General features: G+C 39.1%; 1 protein-coding gene across 2 annotated transcripts in view; it reads left to right on the forward strand.

Annotated features, from left to right (window-relative positions):
• The window catches only part of SMG1 (SMG1 nonsense mediated mRNA decay associated PI3K related kinase), a 107,165-nt gene that overhangs the window by 9,205 nt on the left and 76,932 nt on the right, over positions 1 to 21,028 (forward strand). Inside the window, exon 2 of one of the 2 annotated variants that reach the window (XM_032836215.1) lies at positions 17,788 to 17,845. The exons of the other annotated variant lie outside the window; for it this stretch is intronic. Within the exon in view, the coding sequence (XP_032692106.1) occupies positions 17,832 to 17,845 (14 nt within the window). The 5' untranslated portion in view covers positions 17,788 to 17,831. The remainder of the gene's footprint in view (positions 1 to 17,787; positions 17,846 to 21,028) is intronic. 2 annotated transcript variants of the gene reach the window in all.

Here is a 21,028-nt window from a genome sequence, read left to right on the forward strand (position 1 = left end):
GGCAGATACCCCAGACAAATGAGCCACCCAGATGACGCGCCTCCTCCTCCCCACCCCCTCCGTCTGATTTTATTTATTTTCTCCCCCCCCAAGATTTATTTATTTGTTTATTTATTTATTTGACACAGAGAGGGAGACATCACAGTAGGCAGAGAGGCAGGCAGAGAGAGAGGGGGAAGCAGGGTCTGCGCTGAGCAGAGAGCCTGATGTAGGGCTCGATCCCAGGACCCTGAGATCACGACTTGAGCTGAAGGCAGAGGCTTAATCCACTGACCAATCCAGGTGCCCCCCCAAGTCTGATTTTAAAAGACAGATGTGTTTGTGTGTGTGTGTTTAAAATTTTAACTTTCATCTTGGAATATTTAGTACTTTGAAGAAACCCATCAGCAGTTCTTGGTGTTCAGCTTCTTGAGGGTCTCCCTGTTTTATATTCTTGTTAATATGAATCCTGGAATTCTTTGTCTGAACTGCAACACTTTATTTCCACGCTCTTTGTTTTGATTCTAACTCTGGACATTCAGATTCATTGCCCTAATTCCAGATTCTATCTTGGCCTCCTGAGATCTGCCAGAATTCAGACAAAGACTGTTAATTGAAGGAAAGGGTCAAATTTTTGTGCTCTATAGAATGGGACTCTGATTATGTTAGATTCTGATTAAAAAAGTCCCAAAGATGGTCACCAGTATCACATCGTGTGGTGCAGTTAACTTAATATATAGTTAATTGGAAAGAAAACACATCATGGATTTTCTTTCCAAAAGAGACTGTTTTTCTTTCCTGTCCTTATATTCCTTGGGTAAATGTGAAGAAAAATGGAAGTGTAGCAGGTTTCCCAACAGCAGGACTGAAACTTGAGAGTCAGTGCTTATTCTTCAGTCGGGTTTAAAGGAGTCTACCTTGGGTCACCTGGCTAGCTCAGTTGTCGAGCATGTGACTCTTCATCTCAGCGTTGAGTTTAAGCCACATGTTGAGAATAGAGTTTACCTTAAAAAAGGTGGGGACTGCCTGGGTGGCTCAGTGGGTCAAGCCTCTGCCTTCAGCTCAGGTCATGGTCTCCGGGTCCTGGATCGAGCCCGCATCAGGCTCTCTGCTCATTGGGAAACCTGCTTCCTCCTCTCTCTCTCTCTGCCTGCTGCTCTGCCTACTTGTGATCTCTGTCTGTCAAATAAATAAACCTTTAAAAAAATTTAAAAATGGAGAATAGAGTTTAAAAATGTAAAAAAAAAAAAAAAAAGAAAGAAAGGAATCCACCTTAAGACACTGTATTGTTTCTGAAGGACCTGAGTTAGAATTCTGACCATTATAAGTGATTAATTCTGTCATAATTTGAAATATACCATTTTACTTGTTTATTTGCTTATTTATTTATTTATTAAGGTTTGTTTATTTATTTGACAGACAGCAAGAGATGGAACACAAGCAGAGTGAGAGGGAGAAGTAGACTCCCTACCGAGCAGGGACCCCGATGTGGGGCTCAGCCTCAGGACCCTGAGATTGTGACCTGAGCAGAAAGTAGATGCCTAATGATTGAGCCACCCAGGTGCCCCTGATAGCATTTCAATTTGTGGTATCTTCCTCCTTTTTTTGAAAATACTGAAATGAAGGAGTGCCCGGGTGGCTCAGTCGGTTAAGCGTCCATCTCTTATTCGGCTCAGGTCATGATCTCAGGGTTGTGATATCAAGCCCCCAGCCATGCTCTGTGCTTAGCACAGAGTCGGCTTGTGGTTCTGTCTCCCTCTGCCCCTCTCCCTGCACACGTTTTTTTCTGTGTGTCTCTCTCAAAATCTTAAAAAAAAAACCACTGAAATTAAAATTGAAGTTAATAAAGGTTGTATGTGTGGGGAATAACCAAATGACTGACTATAAAAATTTTGTAAAAGAAGACTTTTTATGTAAGTGGCCTATCTTGTGTAGTTACTGGAAGGCTAATATTCCCTCTGTTTTTACTGTTATTAGGATATAAAAATTAACACCAGTAGTGCTGTTCTCCCCACACTTAGTTCATTTAAAAATCTACTTGCTGCCTTAGTATAATTGCATTGGAGAAGTTAAAAATGGAACGCTGGTGTGTTTTATGTTCCTCTCTTAGGTGTATTTATTTTTAAGAATATGTGCATTTTTTGTATTGATCCTTAACAAATATTTATCTTAGGAGAGGCTGGTGTCATGAAAAATAACAGTGGACTAAAAGTGGGAAGACAAAAGTCCTTTGTATTGGCACTACCCAGCTGTTCCTCTGAGGAGGTAATTCTTGACTTCCCTAAGATGTAGTGTTATGACGGTTCAAGTTTGGAAAATTACTTTCAAAATTATTTAAATGCTACACAGATGCTTTTTATGTTGCCGTATCTGAATCAAATTCGGACTTTTAAAGATTCTCCCTCTTTTATCTCTTCTTTTAGAATTTATTACACACATGCACATACACTCTGATCACTTTTTTTTTTTTTTTTGATTAAGATTTTATTTTATTGGGGTGCCTAGGGGGCTCAGGTAAGTGTCTGCCTTTGGCTCAGGTCATGATCCCAGGGTTCTGAGATTGAGTCCTGTATTGGGCTCTTTGCTGGTCTGGGAGTCTGCTTTTCCCTCTGCTTATTGTTCTCTCTGCTTGTACTCTCTCTCTGACAGGTAAATAAATAAAATCTTCAAAGAAAAAAAAATTTTTTTAACTTTATTTACATTCAATTAATATATAGTGTATTATTAGTTGAAAAGGTAGAGTTCAGTGATTCATTGGTTCATTTTTTTCTTCTAGTACTTGTGTGTCCGCACGTGTGTAAAAACTTCATAGAGTATGTCTCAGGATACACGAATGGGAGCACATATAATTGTTAAATTTCTATTAGGTGTGGCATATGTCATTTTTTTATATTGTTTATATGAAATATTGTGATAAATAATACTATTTTATTTAAAAAAAGTGTGGCTATGTAATTAATTGCTCTCCAGTATAATAGTGGTTCTCTTTCTACATTTTTTAGTGTGCTTCCATTATGTAAGTCTGCTTCAAATTGGCTAATGAGGAATTTGGTTGTAAATCTTCATCATTCTATATTTTTTCTCTTTATCTTACTATTCACACTTACAGAACTTGATGCCACTTGAATTTGTGAGGAAAAAAAATCTACTCTTTGTGACCACTTGTATATATTGGAGAGCAGGTGCCAATGGAATTACGTAGAGAAGGTGTGGATTAAAAGGTAGTTTGCACCTTGGTTGGCTTTTGTTGTACAGTTGGAATTTAAAGAGCTAATTCTTTAAGAATTCAGTTGAACGCTACATTGCTCCCTCCATTGTCTGGTATTAATGTTTTAAAGGGAGTGGAGGGGAGGTGCCAGGGTGGCTTAGTTGATTAAGCGCCTACCTTTGCCTCAGGCCATGATCTTGAGGTTCTGGGATCGAGCTCCATATCGGGATCCCTGTTCAGCGGGGAGTCTGCTTCTCCCTCTCCCCTTCACTCCCTCATGCTCGCTCTCTCTCTCTCAAATAAAGAAATAAAATCTTCAAAAAAAAAATCAGAATTCTTAAAAAAAAGAGAGTAGAGAGGATGGATCATGGGATCATAGAAAGGATATACTCTGCTAAGTGTAATAGTTTGAAGTACTTAGAAAATCATATGTATCTTCTGAACAAAGATGGGAGTTAGTGAAATTTTATGCCATTATGAGAATGTATACAGTATTAAGCTATCATGAGATTTTGGTACTAGTTTAAATTATGGCACTAAAATTTTACTCAAAATGGGTAAATGCTGTCTCCTAAGAAACTTTGTATCTAGAAACATTGATTTTTCTCTTTTCTTGTAAAAGAGAATTATGAAAATTTCTATTTTTAAACCACTTAAATCAATCTGATTCAGGTGTGTTTAGTATAAAATCTGACAACAAAAATATACAGTTTGTAGAGACCTTGTGGGTTTAAAGTGGCTTAAGTGATGACTTTGTACTGCTTCATAGCATTCTTAAACTTAAGATTAAATAGTTATTTTCATTTTGGTCTTAAATTTTTTTTGAAGATTTTATCTATTTATTTGAGAGAGAATGAGAGAAAGTACAGGAGAGTGGGGAGAGTCAGAGGGAGAAGCAGACACCCCACTGAGCTGGGAGCTGGATGCGGGACTTGATCCTGGGGCTCCATCCTGGGACTCCAGGATCATGACCTGAGTAAGCCAAAGGCAGTTGTCCAACCAACGGATCCTCCTAGGTGCCCCTTAATTTTTTTTTTTTTTTTTTTTAAGTAATCTCTATACCCAGTGTGGGACTGGAACCCACAACCCTGAGATCAAGAGCTGCAGGCTCCACCAACTGAACCAGCCAGGTGCCCCAGGGCTAAATACTTTTAAATACCTCAGTATATTTCTTGTTACTGCTGAGCACAGTGGGGACACTGTTTCCCAGCATTTGATTGCTGCTTGCTAGTATGTTTCGGTAACCAAATCTGTCTTCCTTTTATGAATTTTCCTACAGTTAAAAGAATAGTGTGATTAATTTGAAAAGTAATCTTCCCAGCTGATTGATTTAGGAGGCCATATCTTTTGAGATTTACTTAACAAGATCTTTCTGTTTATTTATATTTAAATAGTAGGAAGTGGTTATTTCAAGATCACTCCTAAAACAAAGGTCCCAATGCTTAAGGAGGAGAGTTTACCATATGTATTTACCTCTGATTACAGGTGGTACGTTTCTTTACCATCGCACACCAGGAGACCTAAGGACCGGGGTCTTACAGGTGTTACAGGGGGTGTTGAAAGGAATCAGAGTCCATTTAAAAGTCCACCCGTTGTCTTAGTACAATGTTGGTAAAGTTAGAAATAAAGTTTTTTTTGTTCGTTTTTTTTTTTTTTTAGATTCTTCTTTTTTTTTTTTTTTTTAAAGATTTTATTTATTTATTTGACAGAGATCACAAGTAGGCAGAGAAGCAGGCAGAGAGAGAGGAGGAAGCATGATCCCTGCTGAGCAGAGAGCCCGATGCGGGGCTCGATCCCAAGACCCTGGGATCATGACCTGAGCTGAAGGCAGAGGCTTTAACCCACTGAGCCACCCAGGCACCCCTTAGATTCTTCTTTAAGATAGATTTATTTTTTTAAGAGGACTGGGGCAGAGGTCATGTGTATAATTTGAGAATGTCCTGAAGATATTTCTGTTAGTTTCTTCCTCATCTTAAGAATTACTAGTGTGGAGGGGTGCTGGGGTGGCTCAGTAGGTTGGGTCTGCTTTCTGTTCAGGTCATGATCCCGGGGTGCTAGGATCATGCCTTGCATCAGGCTCTTAGCTCAGGGGGGTCCCTGCTTCTCCCTCTCCCTCTGCCTGTGGCTCCCCCTGCTCGTGCCCATGTGTGCGCTCTTGGTCAAATGAGTAAGTAAAATCTTAAAAAAAAAACAAAAACGGAATTTACTGGTGTGGACTATGAAATTCATTAAGTGTCTTTTCCATAATTGCTATTATATTTAAGATACGTTGCATGTCAAGGGCTGCATGGTAGAATATTGCTCTTTTGATACCCTAAAAGCTTGACTGTGCCCAAGATTTGTAGGGTATATTCTGCCATTGTGGCAGTTGTGCCTAACTTGATAATACTTTTCTTTAGAAGTATGTATGTCTAAATTGCATAGTATTTGTTTTTTCTTAACGTATTACAAGTGATTCTTGGGAACCATGTCATTTTCTTGACAGTGTCACCTCAAAAAATTGTAATGATGTTTACCTGTTACGTAGTACCTTTGTATTTAAAAGAAACTACAGTGCCTTTTAGGATTATTTCTAAAGGGAAGATTTAATGTAATTTTTGGAGAATCTCACAAGTATGTCAGTCCCTTGGGGATATATTTGAGTCTATTAGAGGAACTTTATCTGAATAACTCTACAGTCAGTATTTGCCTGTTTTCAGGATTTTTTAAAAGATGGTTGCGCACGTTTTTATACTGCTGAAACACTCTGCCTTTCCTTGCTTACAGAGTCCCAGTTTGGTTTCAAGACTCTTCCTTTTGGGATTTCTATAGTAAACTGTTAGTGATCATCCATCTCTAAGCTTCTCTGTCCTAAGGGGGACTATGTTTGGCATTAAACTGGAGAAGCTCAGGGGGTGTGGGTGAAGAGGTGGACAGGTTTCTTTGTAGACTTTCTGTCTTTGTGTCCTTTCTCTGCTCGGGAGGTCATGGAGTAAGAGATTTCCTTTCAATCTTGGCAATTTTCCAGGCTGAATGGGATGTTTCTAAAGTACTTCCAGGACTTGCTGACAAAAGAGGAAGATAAGCGATACAAATGGGAGCTCAAGCAGGGTTTCTTTTTAAGGCACTCAGCTAGCTTCGGTTAAAAATAAAGGCCAGGAGAAAGTGAGTCAAATTAACATGGTGCCTTAGATTCATGAGCCTTTAGGTGAACTATTATTTAACATAAACAACATTATTTCTGTTAAATACTGAATCCTGAATTCACATTTGTATTGGAGATTGAAAGCATACCAGTTTTTATAACTGCAAATATTCTTAATACCTGGTAACGTAGGAATATTTGCTAGTTGAAGTACAGAACCTTGGTATACTTAAATTAGCAGTAGATTTCTTGTGTCTCTGTCTCAGCCAGTGATTTTCTGATTTTACCCACTTTAGTGGTTTGACTTTTTCTACAACAATGTTCTGGTGCTGTCTCGGTGGTCAGTTAATAAGAATAAGAACAATTTTGAAAGCTGTCAAAATGGGTAGGCAATAAAATATTAAGAATTTATAGTGCATTTCTTTTTGTGCATTTCTTTCTTAAAAAAATAAAGTGCTATAGGGACTATCTTATGTATTTCTCAGGCATGGATAGAGTGAAATTGCTGTTTTGCGAGGAATTTAGAATTTTTTACTATTAATGTTGGTAACAGTTCTCTTGATATAAGGGCTGTTTTGTTTCTTTCTGTACCTTGGCTAGGTTAATCCTTTCTGAGCTTTAAGTTACAGTCCTTAGGCCTGATTAATTAATTCAAATGCTAACAGTCTTTGGTTTCATTGGAAAGCACAGTGACTTAAAGTTGGTGCCACGTTTTGCTTTTCCATTAAAATGGTTAAATATTATAGGCAATATAAGACCTGAAATACTGAATATTAAAAGTAAATAAACTGCCTTTCCCTTATCTTTTATACCTTTACTGTAAAGATCTGTTTCCTTTAAAGTCAAGATTTATTGGGGTGCCTGGGTGGCTCAGTCGGTGAAGCATCTGCCTTCAGCTCAGGTCATGATTCCAAGGTCCTGGGATCCAGACTCGCATGGGGCTCCCTGCTCCACGGGGAGCCTGCTTCTCCCTCTGCCCCTCCCTCTCACTTGTGCGCACTCTCTAAATAAACAAATAAATAAAATCTTTTTAAAAAGTTTTTTATTTTTTAATTTTTATTTATTATTTTTTAAAGATTTTATTTATTTGACAGAGCACAAGTAGGCAGAGAGATAGGCAGAGGGAGAAGGGGAAGCAGGCTCCCCGCTGAGCAGGGAGCCTGATGTGGGGCTCAATTCGAGGACCCTGAGATCATGACCTGAGCCGAAGGCAGAGGCTTAACCCACTGAGCCACCCAGGTGCCCCTAAAAAGTTTTTTAAAAGTCAGATTTATAGAGTTATAATTTACATGCTGTATAGTTCTTTTGAGTTTTGACAGATGCATGTAATACAAACGTGACCACTGCAGTGAAGCCGTAGAATAGTTCCATCCCAGAACATTTCCTGGTGTCCCTTTGTAGTCAGCTTCGACTCTCAGCCCTTGATAACTTCTGCTCCTCCCCCCCCTTATAATTTGATCTTTTCAAGAATGCCATACATTTTTTTTTTTAAGATTTTATTTATTTATTTGACAGAGAGAGATCACAAGCAGGCAGAGAGGCAGGCAGAGAGGGAGGAGGAAGCAGGCTCCCCGCTGAGCAGAGAGCCCAATGCAGGGCTTGATCCCAGGACCCCAGGATCATGACCTGAGCCGAAGGCAGAGGCTTTAACCCACTGAGCCACCCGGGCACCCCTGCCATACATTTTTTAAAAAGATTTTATTTATTTATTTGACAGAAAAAGATCACAAGTAGGCAGAGAGAGAGAGGAAGGGAAGCAGGTTCCCTGCTGAGCAGAGAGCCCGATGTGGGGCTTGATCCCAGGACCCTGGGATCATGACCTGAGCTGAAGGCAGAGACTTTAACCCACTGAGCCACCCAGGTGTCCCTGCCATAAATTTTTTTAAAGGATTTTTTTTTTTTTTTTGGCAAGGGGGGTGGTGGGGGACACCTGGGTGGCTTGGTCAGTTAACTGTCTGCCTTTGGCTCAGGTCTTGATCCCAGGGTCCTGGGATCCACTCCCTGCTCACTGGGGAGCCTGCTTCTCCCTCTGCCTGACTTTTCCCTGCTTGTGCTCTCTCTCAAATAAATAAAATCTCTAAAAAAGGAAAAAAAAATTTTTTAATTCTTGAGAAATTTCTATACCTACTGTGTGGTTTGAACTCATGACCCCAAAATCAAGAGTTGCATGTTCCACCAACTGAGTCACCCAGGTGCTTCAAGAATGTCCTAAATTTTTAAAAAAATTGTGGTAAAATGCACATAAAAGTTACCATTTTTACAATATAGTGTACCAGGTACAGTTGATCCTTAAACAGTGTGGAGGTGGGGTGCTGACACCTCCCCCTGCCCCCTTTCGAAAACTTCGTATAACTTTTGACTTTCCTGAAACTTAACCATTAATAGCCAGCTGTTGATTGGAAGCCTTACAATAACACAAGTAGTCACTTAACAAATACCTTATACGTTGTATGTATTATTTACTCTATTCTTATAATAAAATAGAGAAAAGAAAATGTTAAAATCATAAGGAAGAGAAAGTACATTTACGGTACTGTGCTGTATGTATTGTAAAAAAAAATCTGCATGGGAGTGACTGGTCCAGTTCAAATCCGTGTTGTTCAAGGGTCAGCTGTACATTCATGATATTGTGCAACTGTCACCACTGTCTAGTTCCAGAACTTTTCATCACCCCAGACAGAAACTCAGTACCCTTTAGGTCATCACTTCCTATTCTCCCCTTCTCTCAGCCCCTGGCTATCATAAATCTACTTTCTGTATGGATTTACCTATTCTGGATATTTTATGTAAATGGAATCATATGCAGTGTAGTCTTTTGTTTCTGGCCTCTTTCACTTGGCCTAATGTTTTCAAGGTTCATACCTGTCACAACCTTGTGGCAGGTATCAATACTTCATTCCTTTTTATGGAATCATATGGAATCCATTGTATGGATATACCACATTTTTGATGGACATTTGGGTTTCTACCTTTAGTTTATTGTAAATAGTGTTGTGGTGAACATTCACATACACGTTTTTGTGAGAAGACCTGTTGTCAGCTCTTTTGGGCATATACTAAGAGCGGATTTGCAGGGTCAAATGGTAATTTTTTGCTTAACTTGAAGAATTGCCAAGATTTTCTAAAGTGGTTGTACCATTTTACATTCCCATCAGTTATATATGAAGATAGCATTTTCTCAGTATATTTGCAGCACTGGTAAATTAATTTCTTTCTTTCTTTCTTTCTTTCCTTCCTTCCTTCCTTCCTTCTTTCTTTTTTTAATTTACGACTGTCCTAGTGGGTGTGATTTCTCAGTATGGTTTTGATTTACATTTTGCTAATCACTAATGATGTTGAGCAGTTTTTCATGTGCTTATTGACTGTCTATCTTTGGAGAAATACAGCTGTCCAAATCTTTAGCCCATTTAAAAAATTGGATTGTGTTTTTGTTGAGTTATAAGTTCTTTATATATTTTGGATATTAGACTCTTGGAAGATATATGATTTGCAAACATTTGCCGATTTTGTGAGTTGTCTTTTCACTCTGTTGAGAGTGCCCTTTGATGCGATAAAAATAAGGCTTTCAAAGTGCTTATTTTTATAAAAATTATTTTTATAAAATAAAAATTCAGAATTTAAATATATTTATTTAAATATATTGCTGAGACCAGCCCTTTCTAATTTTGATGGCTTTTCTGTGTCCATACAAGTTACTCTTTTTTTTTTTTTAAGATTTTATTTATTTAATTTGAGATAGATACAAAAAGACCACGTGTGTGCATGTTCCCACAAATAGGGGGAGAGAAAGGGGGAGGAGCAGACTCCCTGCTGAGTAGGGAGCTGATGCCAGGCTCCATCCCAGGACCGCAAGATCATGACTTGAGCCAAAGGCAGATGCTTAACCAACTGAGCCACACAGGCACCCCCATGAAAGTTACTCTCTTTTTTAAAAAAAGATTTTATTTATTTATTTGACAGAGATCACAAGCAGGCAGAGCAGTAGGCAGAGAGAGAGGGAGAAGCAGGCTCCCTGCTGAGCAGAGAGCCCGATGTGGGACTTGATCCCAGCATCCTGGGATCATGACCTGAGCTGAAGGCAGAGGCTTAAACCCACTGAGCCACCCAGGTGCCCCCATAAAAGTTACTCTTAAGATCATATGCACAGGAGTGCCTGGGTGGCTCAGTGGGTTAAGCGACTGCCTTCAGTTCAGGTCCTGATACTGAAGTCCCGGCATGAGTCCCGCATCGGGCTCCTTGCTCGGCAGGGAGTCTGTTTCTCCCTCTGCCTCCCCCCCACTTTCATGCTCTCCTTTTCTTTCTCATTCTCTCTCTCTCAAAAAAGTAAATAAAATCTTAAAAAAAAAAACAAAACCATTTGCACAGATCACATTTTAGTAGGGAAGTTTAATGTAGAAGACTAATTTTTACTTAAATAATTGTAATTTAAGTAATTGTAATTTATTTAAATAATTGTAATTAATTGAACCAAGATCATCATCTAGTCTGTCTGTACCCCTACCTTCTCTGTGCTGCAACCACTATGCTTTTCTCTTTTCCCTATGAAAGTGTATGGTGTAAGATAGCACCCTCTGCTAACATCTCAAACAAGCGAGCAAATTGAAGCTAGTATTTAAGTACTAAGTGCAAAGTGTAGTACATACTTTGAGAGTTGGAGGAAGGAGCTGGATAATGGGATTTTTTTTTTATTTTGAAATTCCAGAGCATTTTATACTCCTAATTGGGACTTCAACTGACGTTACAGTTCTTTTCTTTCTAGATTATAAATTCTTACAGGGTTGGAACCATCTTAGTTCACCTTTTGGAGTATTAGCTCTTAGTTGATGTTCTTGTAGCAAATGATCAAGAAAATACTGATTCTGATAGACTGCTTTGGAGAGGAAGTGTGGGTTGAAGAAAAGTAAGTGTTCATTTAGGTTAGGGAACTGTACTCCACAGTTGAGAGAAAGGCCTCAGTTATGGTAATGGGCGATCATTTAGTCAGCAAGTAATTTGTGTCATCTAGGCACTTGGGAGTATGTGGTACGCAACACTGAGAGTCTCCTGCCCTTCTGCTATTTACAGTGTCCTGGCAGAACACGTTTAAATAAGCTTCTCAATGGGGTCCCTGGGTGGCCCAGTCACTAAGCTTCTGCCTTCAGCTCTGGTCATGATTCTAGGGTCCTGGGATTGACCCCTGTGTCAGGCTCTGCTCAGTAGGAAGTCTACTTCTCCCTCTCCCTCTCCCCCTGCTTGTGTTTCCTCTCTCACTGTCTCTCTGTCAAATTAAAAAAAAAAATCTTTAAATAAGCTGCTTTTCATATCATCTAAGAGCTAAAGGAACTCTTAGGGTTTTCTGGTAGCACATCTATAGCAGGACTACTACTACCCCTACTCAGGGTAATCAGAAACTTTTCAAAGGAAAGCTGAAGCGTGGAGGATAAAGAGAAATAAGCTAGGGTCAGCAAAGAGTGAGGACAAAGCCATTCCAGACTGACTGGCTGAGCAAGGTGATTCTTTATGTGGCAGTGAAAGATTAGGATGGATGGGGCATAGGGTGTAAAAGGGGTGTTTGGTAGAGATTTAGCTAAAAAGGGAGGTGAGGTACATACCTATGATAAGGGAAGTGAGAGGATACCAGATTTGTGTTTTATGAAGCTAAACTTGGAATGTGGAGGAGAAATGGGAAAGACAAGAGAATTGGAAGTGGGAAACATACTGTCTGATCAAATAGTGCCATTTATTAGAAAGTAGTGGTTAGATGATGGCACCATTTATTAAAATGGGGATTCCAGGTAGAAAGGAGCAAGTTACGTTTGAGGCATTAGAACTTTTATTTATTTATTTATTTTAAGGATTTAATTATTTATTTCACAGAGAGAGACAATGAGAGGGAACACAAGCTGGGGGAGTAGGAGAGGGAGAAGCAGGCTCCCTGCTGAGCAGAGAGCCTGATGGGGGGTTTGATCCCAGGACCCTGAGATCATGACCCGAGCTGAAAGCAGAGGATTGACCCACTGAGCCACTCAGGCACCCCAAGATTTTATTTATTTATTTGACAGAGTGAGAGAGCCCAAGCAGGCAGAGCAGCAGAGGGAGAGGGAGAAGCAGGCTCCCCATTGAGCAGGGAGCCCGATGCAGGGCTTGATCCCAGAACCCTGGGATCGTGACCCAAGCAGAAGGCAGTTGCTGAACCAACTGAGCCACCCAGGCGCCCCCCGAGTTGTTTTTTAAACAGTTGGGTACGTAGATCTGGATCTCGGAGTGGACATCAATGATGGAGGCCTAGATCTAGGATTCGATGTCATACAGGTGGTAAATATTGCCATCGGCATGGATTGAGTGAAATAGAGTAGAGAGCCTAGGGTCAGGCTTCAAGACCTCTCAAGATTTTGGGGTTTGGTAGGGGAGGCTGAGCAAGCCCTCAGAAGTTCCTGAGAAAGTAGAACCAGGTAGGAAGAAATACAGAGTACTTCCTCCCATAAACCAAAGGGAGGGAACAATCTTTGATTACTTTGAATTCTCACGATCTCAGCATAGAGGGTTATTGTAAGAATTTTAAAAAGAGTTTTTCATTCAGGCCACCTCATTCCTCTGCAAGGCACCTTTGTGCAGGCCACAACCTGCTTAACCCTACTTAGCAGCCCTGTGAAAGCTGCTGAGAAGATGAGTAAGATAAAGCCTGAGGTATGAGTTTAGCAACCTGGGCTCATAGTTGGTTTTGCTGAAAGTAGTGGGGCAGAAGTTGGATCAGTGGATTGAGGAGCCAGTAAAGGTGAAAAAACAGGGTGGGGAGTAGGGACAACTCTTAGTTTGCAGAGTGATGGCAGATTGTTTGGTGGAGGGTCTTGTGGGATTGATGGAATATTTCTGTTTGTTTTCTAGTATTTTTAAAAATATGTTTTTGTATTTTTAAATGGGAGACATCAGAAAATTTTACGTGTGTAAAGAGAAGAATCAGTTCAATGGGAAAGGAGAAAAAGGTATTGGTAAAGTTAAGAGAAGGTGGAAGTAGATGGAATCCCATTCAAGGCCTAGAATTGGGTCCAGATATGTGATGGTGTCTTTTTTTTTTTTTTTCTTAGTGACGTAGAGAGAACGTGAGAGAATTCCTGTGTGTGTGTGTAGTGGGGTTAGGAGAATAAGTCATTAAAAAATACGGATATGTGGTTGTTTTAAAACTCAAGCAATCTGGTCTCCACTCCCCCCTACACCCTCCCCTCCCCTGCCCCAATGAGAAATAAAATAGTTGCTTTAGGAAAATTAAGTCTTTATCTAGTAATTTCCAAATTAATACAGATGAAGAGTAAGGTACTCATTAGACTGAATTGGAAGCTTTTTGTTATTCTGGATTTGCCTTCAAAATACTAACTTCTTAGTGATGCCTAAGATATGGTGGTTTCCTCTTTGGTGTGACGGTCACTGACCTTCTCATGTGATGAAGGTGAAATCACTTGTCAATGCAAACTGTATTAGAAATTGATGAAATTAAAGCTTTGAGTTTGAGAAATAAAGGTATATTATCCCCCCCCACCCCCACCCCCAAATGGGGCAGGTCTGGATAATGCATGTAGTGGATGGGAGATGACGGTTGGAGGACCTGGGGATATGGTGCTTACTTAGGGATGATGAATAATTGATACTAGGGTTTATCCAGGGTTGGAGTTTTAACAGATTGGTGTGAGGAAAAATATTAAGGGAGGTTAAGGCAAGAGTGTTACTAAACTGATAGACCATGAACTATAAGCTGAAAGAAGGAAGTGAAGAATGAAGAAAGTACTTGACTGGGAAAAAGAGAGTCACTGGAATTAAAATTACTTATAAAACCAACCAACCAAAAGCAAAGTGGTATTGAGAGAGAGTGTGAGTAGACAGTTGTCTAAAGTAAGTCATCGGGGGACATTGAGCAAGATGAACTAAAAAGGGGTTATGGAATTTTAGAGACAAGTAGGCCACAAATGGAAGCTCCTACTGTGGCAGGAACAGATTCATTGGAAGTGCTGATGGTGGAACCCAGGTTACAGTGAATTCAAAAGTGAGCAAAGATAAGGAAGGTAAATTTTTCCCAAGAGTTGTGGCTGTGAAGAGTCTAGACAATGAGAATTAGAAGGAAAAAGGGTATTAAAATTTTGCCTCCCCCCACCTTTTTAAAAGTAGTCTCCATGCCCCAATTGTGGGGCTTGAACTCATGACCCCAAGATCTAGAGTTTTTTTTTTTTTTTTTAAGATTTTATTTATTTATTTGACAGAGAAATCAAAAGTAGGCAGAGAGGCAGGCAGAGAGAGGGGGAAGAAGGCTCCCTGCTGAACAGAGAGCCCAATGCAGGGCTCGATCCCAGGACGCTGAGATCATGACCTGAGCCGAAGGCAGAGGCTTAACCCACTGAGCACCGAGGCATTCTGATTTTGACTTTCTGTTGTTGAAAGACTCGAGGGTGCTCATGTGTGGCCAAGCGATGAGCAGTAGCAAAGTGGGAGATCCACAGGATACCTCAGAAAATAGGGGCAACGTATGGATTCAGAGCGTTGCTTTAGATAGAACATTTATTTGTTCCATGATGTGAAGGTGATGGGAAGAATGTCTGTGTGTGAACATGTGGGTAAATTTCTGTGTTTACTGGAAGGAAGTTGGCAGGCTCTGGTGGAGTGCTCAAGAACTTGAAAGTTAAACAAATGAATCTGAGTTCTCTTGCTGTTTTTTTACTAGATGTGCAGCTTTTGGTCAGTTATGGAATCTTACTTATGTCATGTGTAAGATGGTAATTTATGGTCTTTAATGATCATAAGAGGATGATGTTAAAGATGAAGTACTAAATATATGTAAACTGCTTGGCTCATTTGCTTATCAGATATGGTAGGAGCTCAAAACTGCTAGCCCTTATTATTGAGAGTGCTATAGAATGGCTTGCATTTTTTAGGAAGCAGGAATGTGGAAGGTCATGTACCATGAATGTGGAAGAGCTGGGGAAAGAGGAAGGTGCAAAAAGTTTGAAAACTGTTTTGGAAAGGAGAGAACACTGGCTAGGGAAGCATGGTCTAAGCAAGTATTGAAGACGCATTTGTAGTCTGAGAACTACCTGGGGGCGGCACGTTGACCAGCCTTTACACTGAGGACAATTGTGCACGTGAAGCAAAGCTTAAAATCTAATATAGTACTCTCCTAGAGTTGCTTTGTTTGTCCCTTCTGGTTAATATGGTTAGAGGTCAATTAATAGAGGGTGTGTTTGAGATTCCTTGGAAGGGAAATTATACTGAAGTCAAATCTTTACTATGTTTGCTTAAGATGTTCTTAAAAAAATTTACAATCTTTAAAATTTTGGGTTAAAGCATATTCAGTGATTTAAAATATAGATGCAGAGTTAGTGGGAACATAGTCCATAAGACCAGCCTTACTTTTTTTTTTAAATTTTTTTTTTAAGATTTTATTTATTTATTTGACAGACAGAGATTACAAGTAGGCAGAGAGGCAGGCAGAGAGAGAGGAGGAAGCAGGCTCCCTGCTGAGCAGAGAGCCCGATGTGGGGCTCGATCCCAGGACTCTGAGATCATGACCTGAGCTGAAGGCAGAGGCTTTAACCCACTGAGCCACCCAGGTGCCCCGACTAGCCTTACTTCTGATACCAGTTCCAAGTTTAGGGGTCCCCAAGGATACTCGTAGGTTAGATAAGTCACCAGAATGACTTGCTGAACTCATTGAAAACTGTTCTACTCATGGTTACAGTTTATTACAGCTAAAAGTCAGATTGAAATCAGCTACTGCTAAAAGCCCACGTATAGCAAGAGTCCAGGAAAGTTTCGAATGTGGAGCTTCCAATTGTCCTTTCCTTGTGAAGTCATGAACACAGTATTACTCTTCTGGTGTTGATGTGTGATACACAGTACGTATGGAGTATTATCAAGCATGGAAGCTTGCCCCAGCATTGGTGTTCAGGGTTTTTCATTTGGGACTACATGACTGAGTGCCTACATGCGTGAACTTAGTTTCCAGCCCTTTTGGAGGTTGAATTGGTCCTTGGGATTCAGAGCCCCTTCACCCTCATAAATCACATTGTTACATGTTCTGGTGTGGCCCAAAACCCCCAGATGAATAAGGACACTTTTATTAGGTGTCACATTCTAGGACTTCAGAGATTACTTTCCAGAAGCCGAGGGTAAAGGCCAGACAGACCTCCTTTGGTGTTGGTGAAATTATTTACAGTGTTACAAACATAGTTAAATATATTTTAATATTTTGAGTCTACATTTTAATATTTTGAGTCTACATATTTGAGTCTCACTAAATCTCTGTTTAGTTGAGTTTGATTAGTGATTGAAAATTGGTAACAAAGAACCCATAAATCATTAAGATTTGGTATTACATACACTTAAGTAGCTAAGGAAGTTTCATCAAGAAAATATGTTAACTTAATATTTCAGTGTTGCAAAACTGATATAAACTCATAATTTTGGCATGGTGGTTCAGTTCTGTTTTAATAAATTTGAATTCACATTTTCTCTTGTGGGAAGAGTTTTGAATAATGAAGTCCATGAGCCTCCTGAATGAATTTTTTAGCCGTAGATTCATATTTTAGAGCATAGTTTCACCTTTTCTTCTATTCCTCTTGAAAGCATATCTGAATCCAGGTGAGTAACAGGCATCATAAGGATGACCTTGAATTTATTTCTACAAGGTAAATCCTTTTCAAGTGGTATTAACTGTTAGTAATGAAAAACTCACAGCATATTCTACAGCTGCTTTATGACAGAGACATATTTTTGCGCACCATTGCTTTAGAGAATAAATGCATTCCCACCTCATTGGCTTAAGTGCAAATCTCATTTCCTGGTTGATATCCATTACCAATTAGATCTCACCGTCAGAGCAAAAATCCCTTAATAAGCCTAGTTAAAAGCAACTTGAAGCAATATGATGCTTATTCCAGTGGCACCACTAGGTGTGCTGTTTGCATCAAGTCATTTTGGGGTGCTTTATGGAAATGCTTCCTCATAGGGAATTCCCTAACTTAATACTTCCAGAGTGGTGCTTTTTTTTTTTTTGGCGGGGGGCGGGAGGGTTGCCTTTTAGTGCTTACATGAACTGGATGAGACCACATGTGGCCAGGAGATACTGCATTTCCTAGCACATGGTGGATCGTCGATGTGAGGTCTGAGGATTTGGGTCATTCAAAATAAATGGCCTCTCAGATTTATTACATTTTCAATACAATGAGAATAGGTAACTAAATGAGCGGTGACTATATTTGCATGTGATTTATATGTTACAGTTAACATTTAAATTCTCTTATGTACTAAAAAGTTTTTTGGTTGCCACCTTAAGCCTCTCTATCTTCAGAGGCACAGAGTGGCTTTCCATCTCAATTTTTGCTTCAACATACGAACCCTAGAGGGCCATAGTATGACTAAAAGCACCTAACCCATGAATGATATTTGCTTCATGTTTGAACAACAAATGTTTTAACCCACTGTCTTCACTAATATTGTAACTACTGTCTTACAGATTGACTTGATGCAAAACATCACAAAGGCTCCATATTATACAGTATGCGATTTTTGAGGTATGAGCTTTAGAAACTTACCTCTCATGTGGCATGTACATCAGGCTTTAACTTCACTTTAATCATTTGGGGGAAATTTATGCATTTCTTTTTTTTTTTCTCTCTCTCTCCATAATATTTTTAGAATATTAAAGGGGCTGTGGAGGTATTTTTGATCCTTGCTAGTATGATTCTTAGTTTTAACAGATACATTTTTTCTTATCACTAAACAGACACTAATTCTGGCAGATGATAGCTTTTTCAGCCCTTATAACTGGCTTAACATTTATACCTGCCTCTTTGAATTCAAATCTGTTTTTTGTGCCTTTGATTGCCTCATTTTAAGTGCTCATTTCCGTTCATTAACAGTTTTCTATTTCTTGGACTGGGTGGTGGTGGTGGTGCTAACAGCCTGGTACTGACTTTTTTTGAGACCTTAGCAGTCTTGATATTTAAAAAAATCAAGATTTCATATAAATGCGGAACCATTTTGTGCTCTTGGGTTCAGACTACCTATAACTTGAATTCTGGTTGGAAATGTTTTGATTAGAATGTGGCAACTGGTGGGTTTTAGACAGTTCTGAGACTAGTTCTAACCCTAGTGATTTTGTTGTTACATTTCTGAAAACCCAAACTCTGAGTGGGGGGAAACACTTGGTGTTCATAACTCATGGGATTTTAAAACCTGTATTTCTAATAAATTGGGAAGTTGTTCCCATTCTTTTTTTCTTTTTTTCCAGTTTAGTTTGAAATCAAATGCTTTTGTAGATAGAAATGGATTTGTTGGTAGGAGATTGCTTAATTTCTTCACTGAAGAACTTAAAACCATATTGGGTATGAAAACTTGTTTTGGTTGTATTCCTGTGCTCTTGAGCTGCTTATATATTATTTGTCTGTTAGACTGGAAATCTTCAGTTTAGTATTATGGTATTAATAACTTTTTTTTTTTTTTTTAAGATTTGTTTATTTATTTGAGAGAGAACACGGGAGGAGGGGCAGAGGGAGAGGAATCTTAAGAACACTGTCTGCTCAGTGTAAAGCCTGATGTAGGGCTTCATCTCAGAACTCTGAAAACATGACCCGAGCTGAAACCAAATCAGGCACTTAATCGACTGCACCACTCAGGTGTGCCCCAGGGTCTTCGTAACTTTGAGCATACCCTGTAAGCTAAGTATTTCTTAAGAATTTAGTATCTGATTTAAGCCTCACAACAACTTTACAGGTGAGATAGGTATTCTCCCCATTTTACACAAGAAACAACTGAGGCTTGGAGATTACCTTGTACAAAGTCCCACTTAACTTTTCTGTGTTGGAGCTGGGATTTGAGCCAAATCTTTTTTTAACTCATATTCTCTGCTGCCTTATGTTTACAGCTATGTCACCAAAAAAATGATTCTAATACTTAACTCTTAGTAGTAAGAATAGTATATGTGATAAATAAACATAATTTAAGCAGGAAATTCAGACATTTAGATAGTGGTAGATTTTCGTTACCTTGTATGCATTCATTTGCTAGCAGCTTACTTAACCAGGTTCAGTTAGGTGTCATACATATAGACAGGTTCAGAATCTGTCAGAGGAGCTCTTAAGCCCTTTTTTATTTTTCATTTCCTGTCCAGAAATTTATGGTATGTTATGGTTTATTTTACGTGCACATTTAATGTGCTATTTTTAGAAACATGGGAGGTGCCATTACATTCGTTTTTTACAAAGCTGTCATGCTCCATTTAGTGTTAATGGTACTTAAATGGTTATAGATTCAGTATGCTTAGAAAAAAGTTCTCATACCTTTTTTTTTTTTTTGAAATTCCAAAAGTTTTATTTTTTCACCTATTGGAAATACTGAGCTTTCTTGACAAGTGAACCCTAGATGTTTGAAGAAGAGGCTCCATTATGGAGCCTTAGTTATTTTCATATGCTGGGATCATGGAATTTTACCACGTTTGCAATTGAGAGCCTTTAGGAATAATTTAGATTTGTGCCACTTATCCAAGTTTAATTGGACCTATTGTTTGCTTTCTGTATTAACAGTGGTTTCAGTAAGTATAGACCAGGTTGTCTGACTGAGCTTATGCTAAGTTTCACGTTCAGAATTTTTGTGAGTGGAGGCAAAGAAAAAATGATAAATTGAAATATATAAACAAACACTGAAGTCATTTTTATAAGAGGAAGGAATCACAAGGATTGCGGAATAGGCTCTTTTCTGCTTTTGCCAGTGTCCTCAAGTTTCCCAAATAATTGTGGGTTCAGAACCTTTTGAACCTTCTTTTTGGTACATACCATAAAAGTGATTTTTTCCAGAAAGTTGTTCCTCTCAGTAGTAGTATCAACAGGAGAGAAGCTTTTCTCTTGGTATTTTTCGTGTGGTATTTTTCATATAGTGTTGTCTTATTTCTTGATGCTTTATGTTTGAAGGTGGGAAAAATAAGGCTCATGAAAAATTATGAAAATCAGCTCCTGGTTGTCCTAATGAGGCATAGAACTGATCCTTAGATAAAGATAAGGACTAGTTTTACCCTGGGGCTGTACCACTTGTTTGTTAATGGCTGAGTATCAGGGATTATTCTTCACAGTACTTGACTTTTAAATAGATGATGGACTGCAGCCTTCCAATTCAGCTTTATTGGATTCCTGATATTTTATTTTTATTTTTCTCACTTTTTATAATTTTGATAGTCTCTGTAGTTAAGGAATCTTCGGTGAAGTCTCCAATACACTAAAATAATCTTACTTTCTAACTAATGTGTTTTTATATCCTATCAAGTTTGCTTTCAAATCATTCTATAATTTCCTTTCCCACCAGATAATCCCCCAAAAGTTAGAAATTCAGGTGAGAGAGAGAGAATATGCCACATTGCCCCTCCCTTGTATGTTGCCAATGCTTTTTATTTTTATGACTGGGAATACTGTAATTTTTCCACTGACCAACCTCTCCTGGGAGGAGAGCTGAAGAAGAATGATTCCTTTTATCAAATCATGGGAAGAGAATCCTGGACCAGGGTGATCAAATGTCTTGGTTTGCCTTGGACTGAAAGTTGGGGGTGGGGGGGAGGTTCATGGACATGGAATTTCCATTGCTAAAATTATTAACTCTTGAACACAGAAGGATGAGTTGGCCACTCTAATCCTGGTAGTTATCCATATATCTTAATTGGTCTGTAGAATAGAAAGGGCTAAAAAGCTGGCATTTCTGCATTCAGTGAC

The sequence above is a fragment of the Lontra canadensis genome, unplaced genomic scaffold (genome assembly GCF_010015895.1).
Source record: "Lontra canadensis isolate GAN:19392208 unplaced genomic scaffold, GSC_riverotter_1.0 scaffold91, whole genome shotgun sequence".
Taxonomy (NCBI): Eukaryota; Metazoa; Chordata; class Mammalia; order Carnivora; family Mustelidae; genus Lontra; species Lontra canadensis.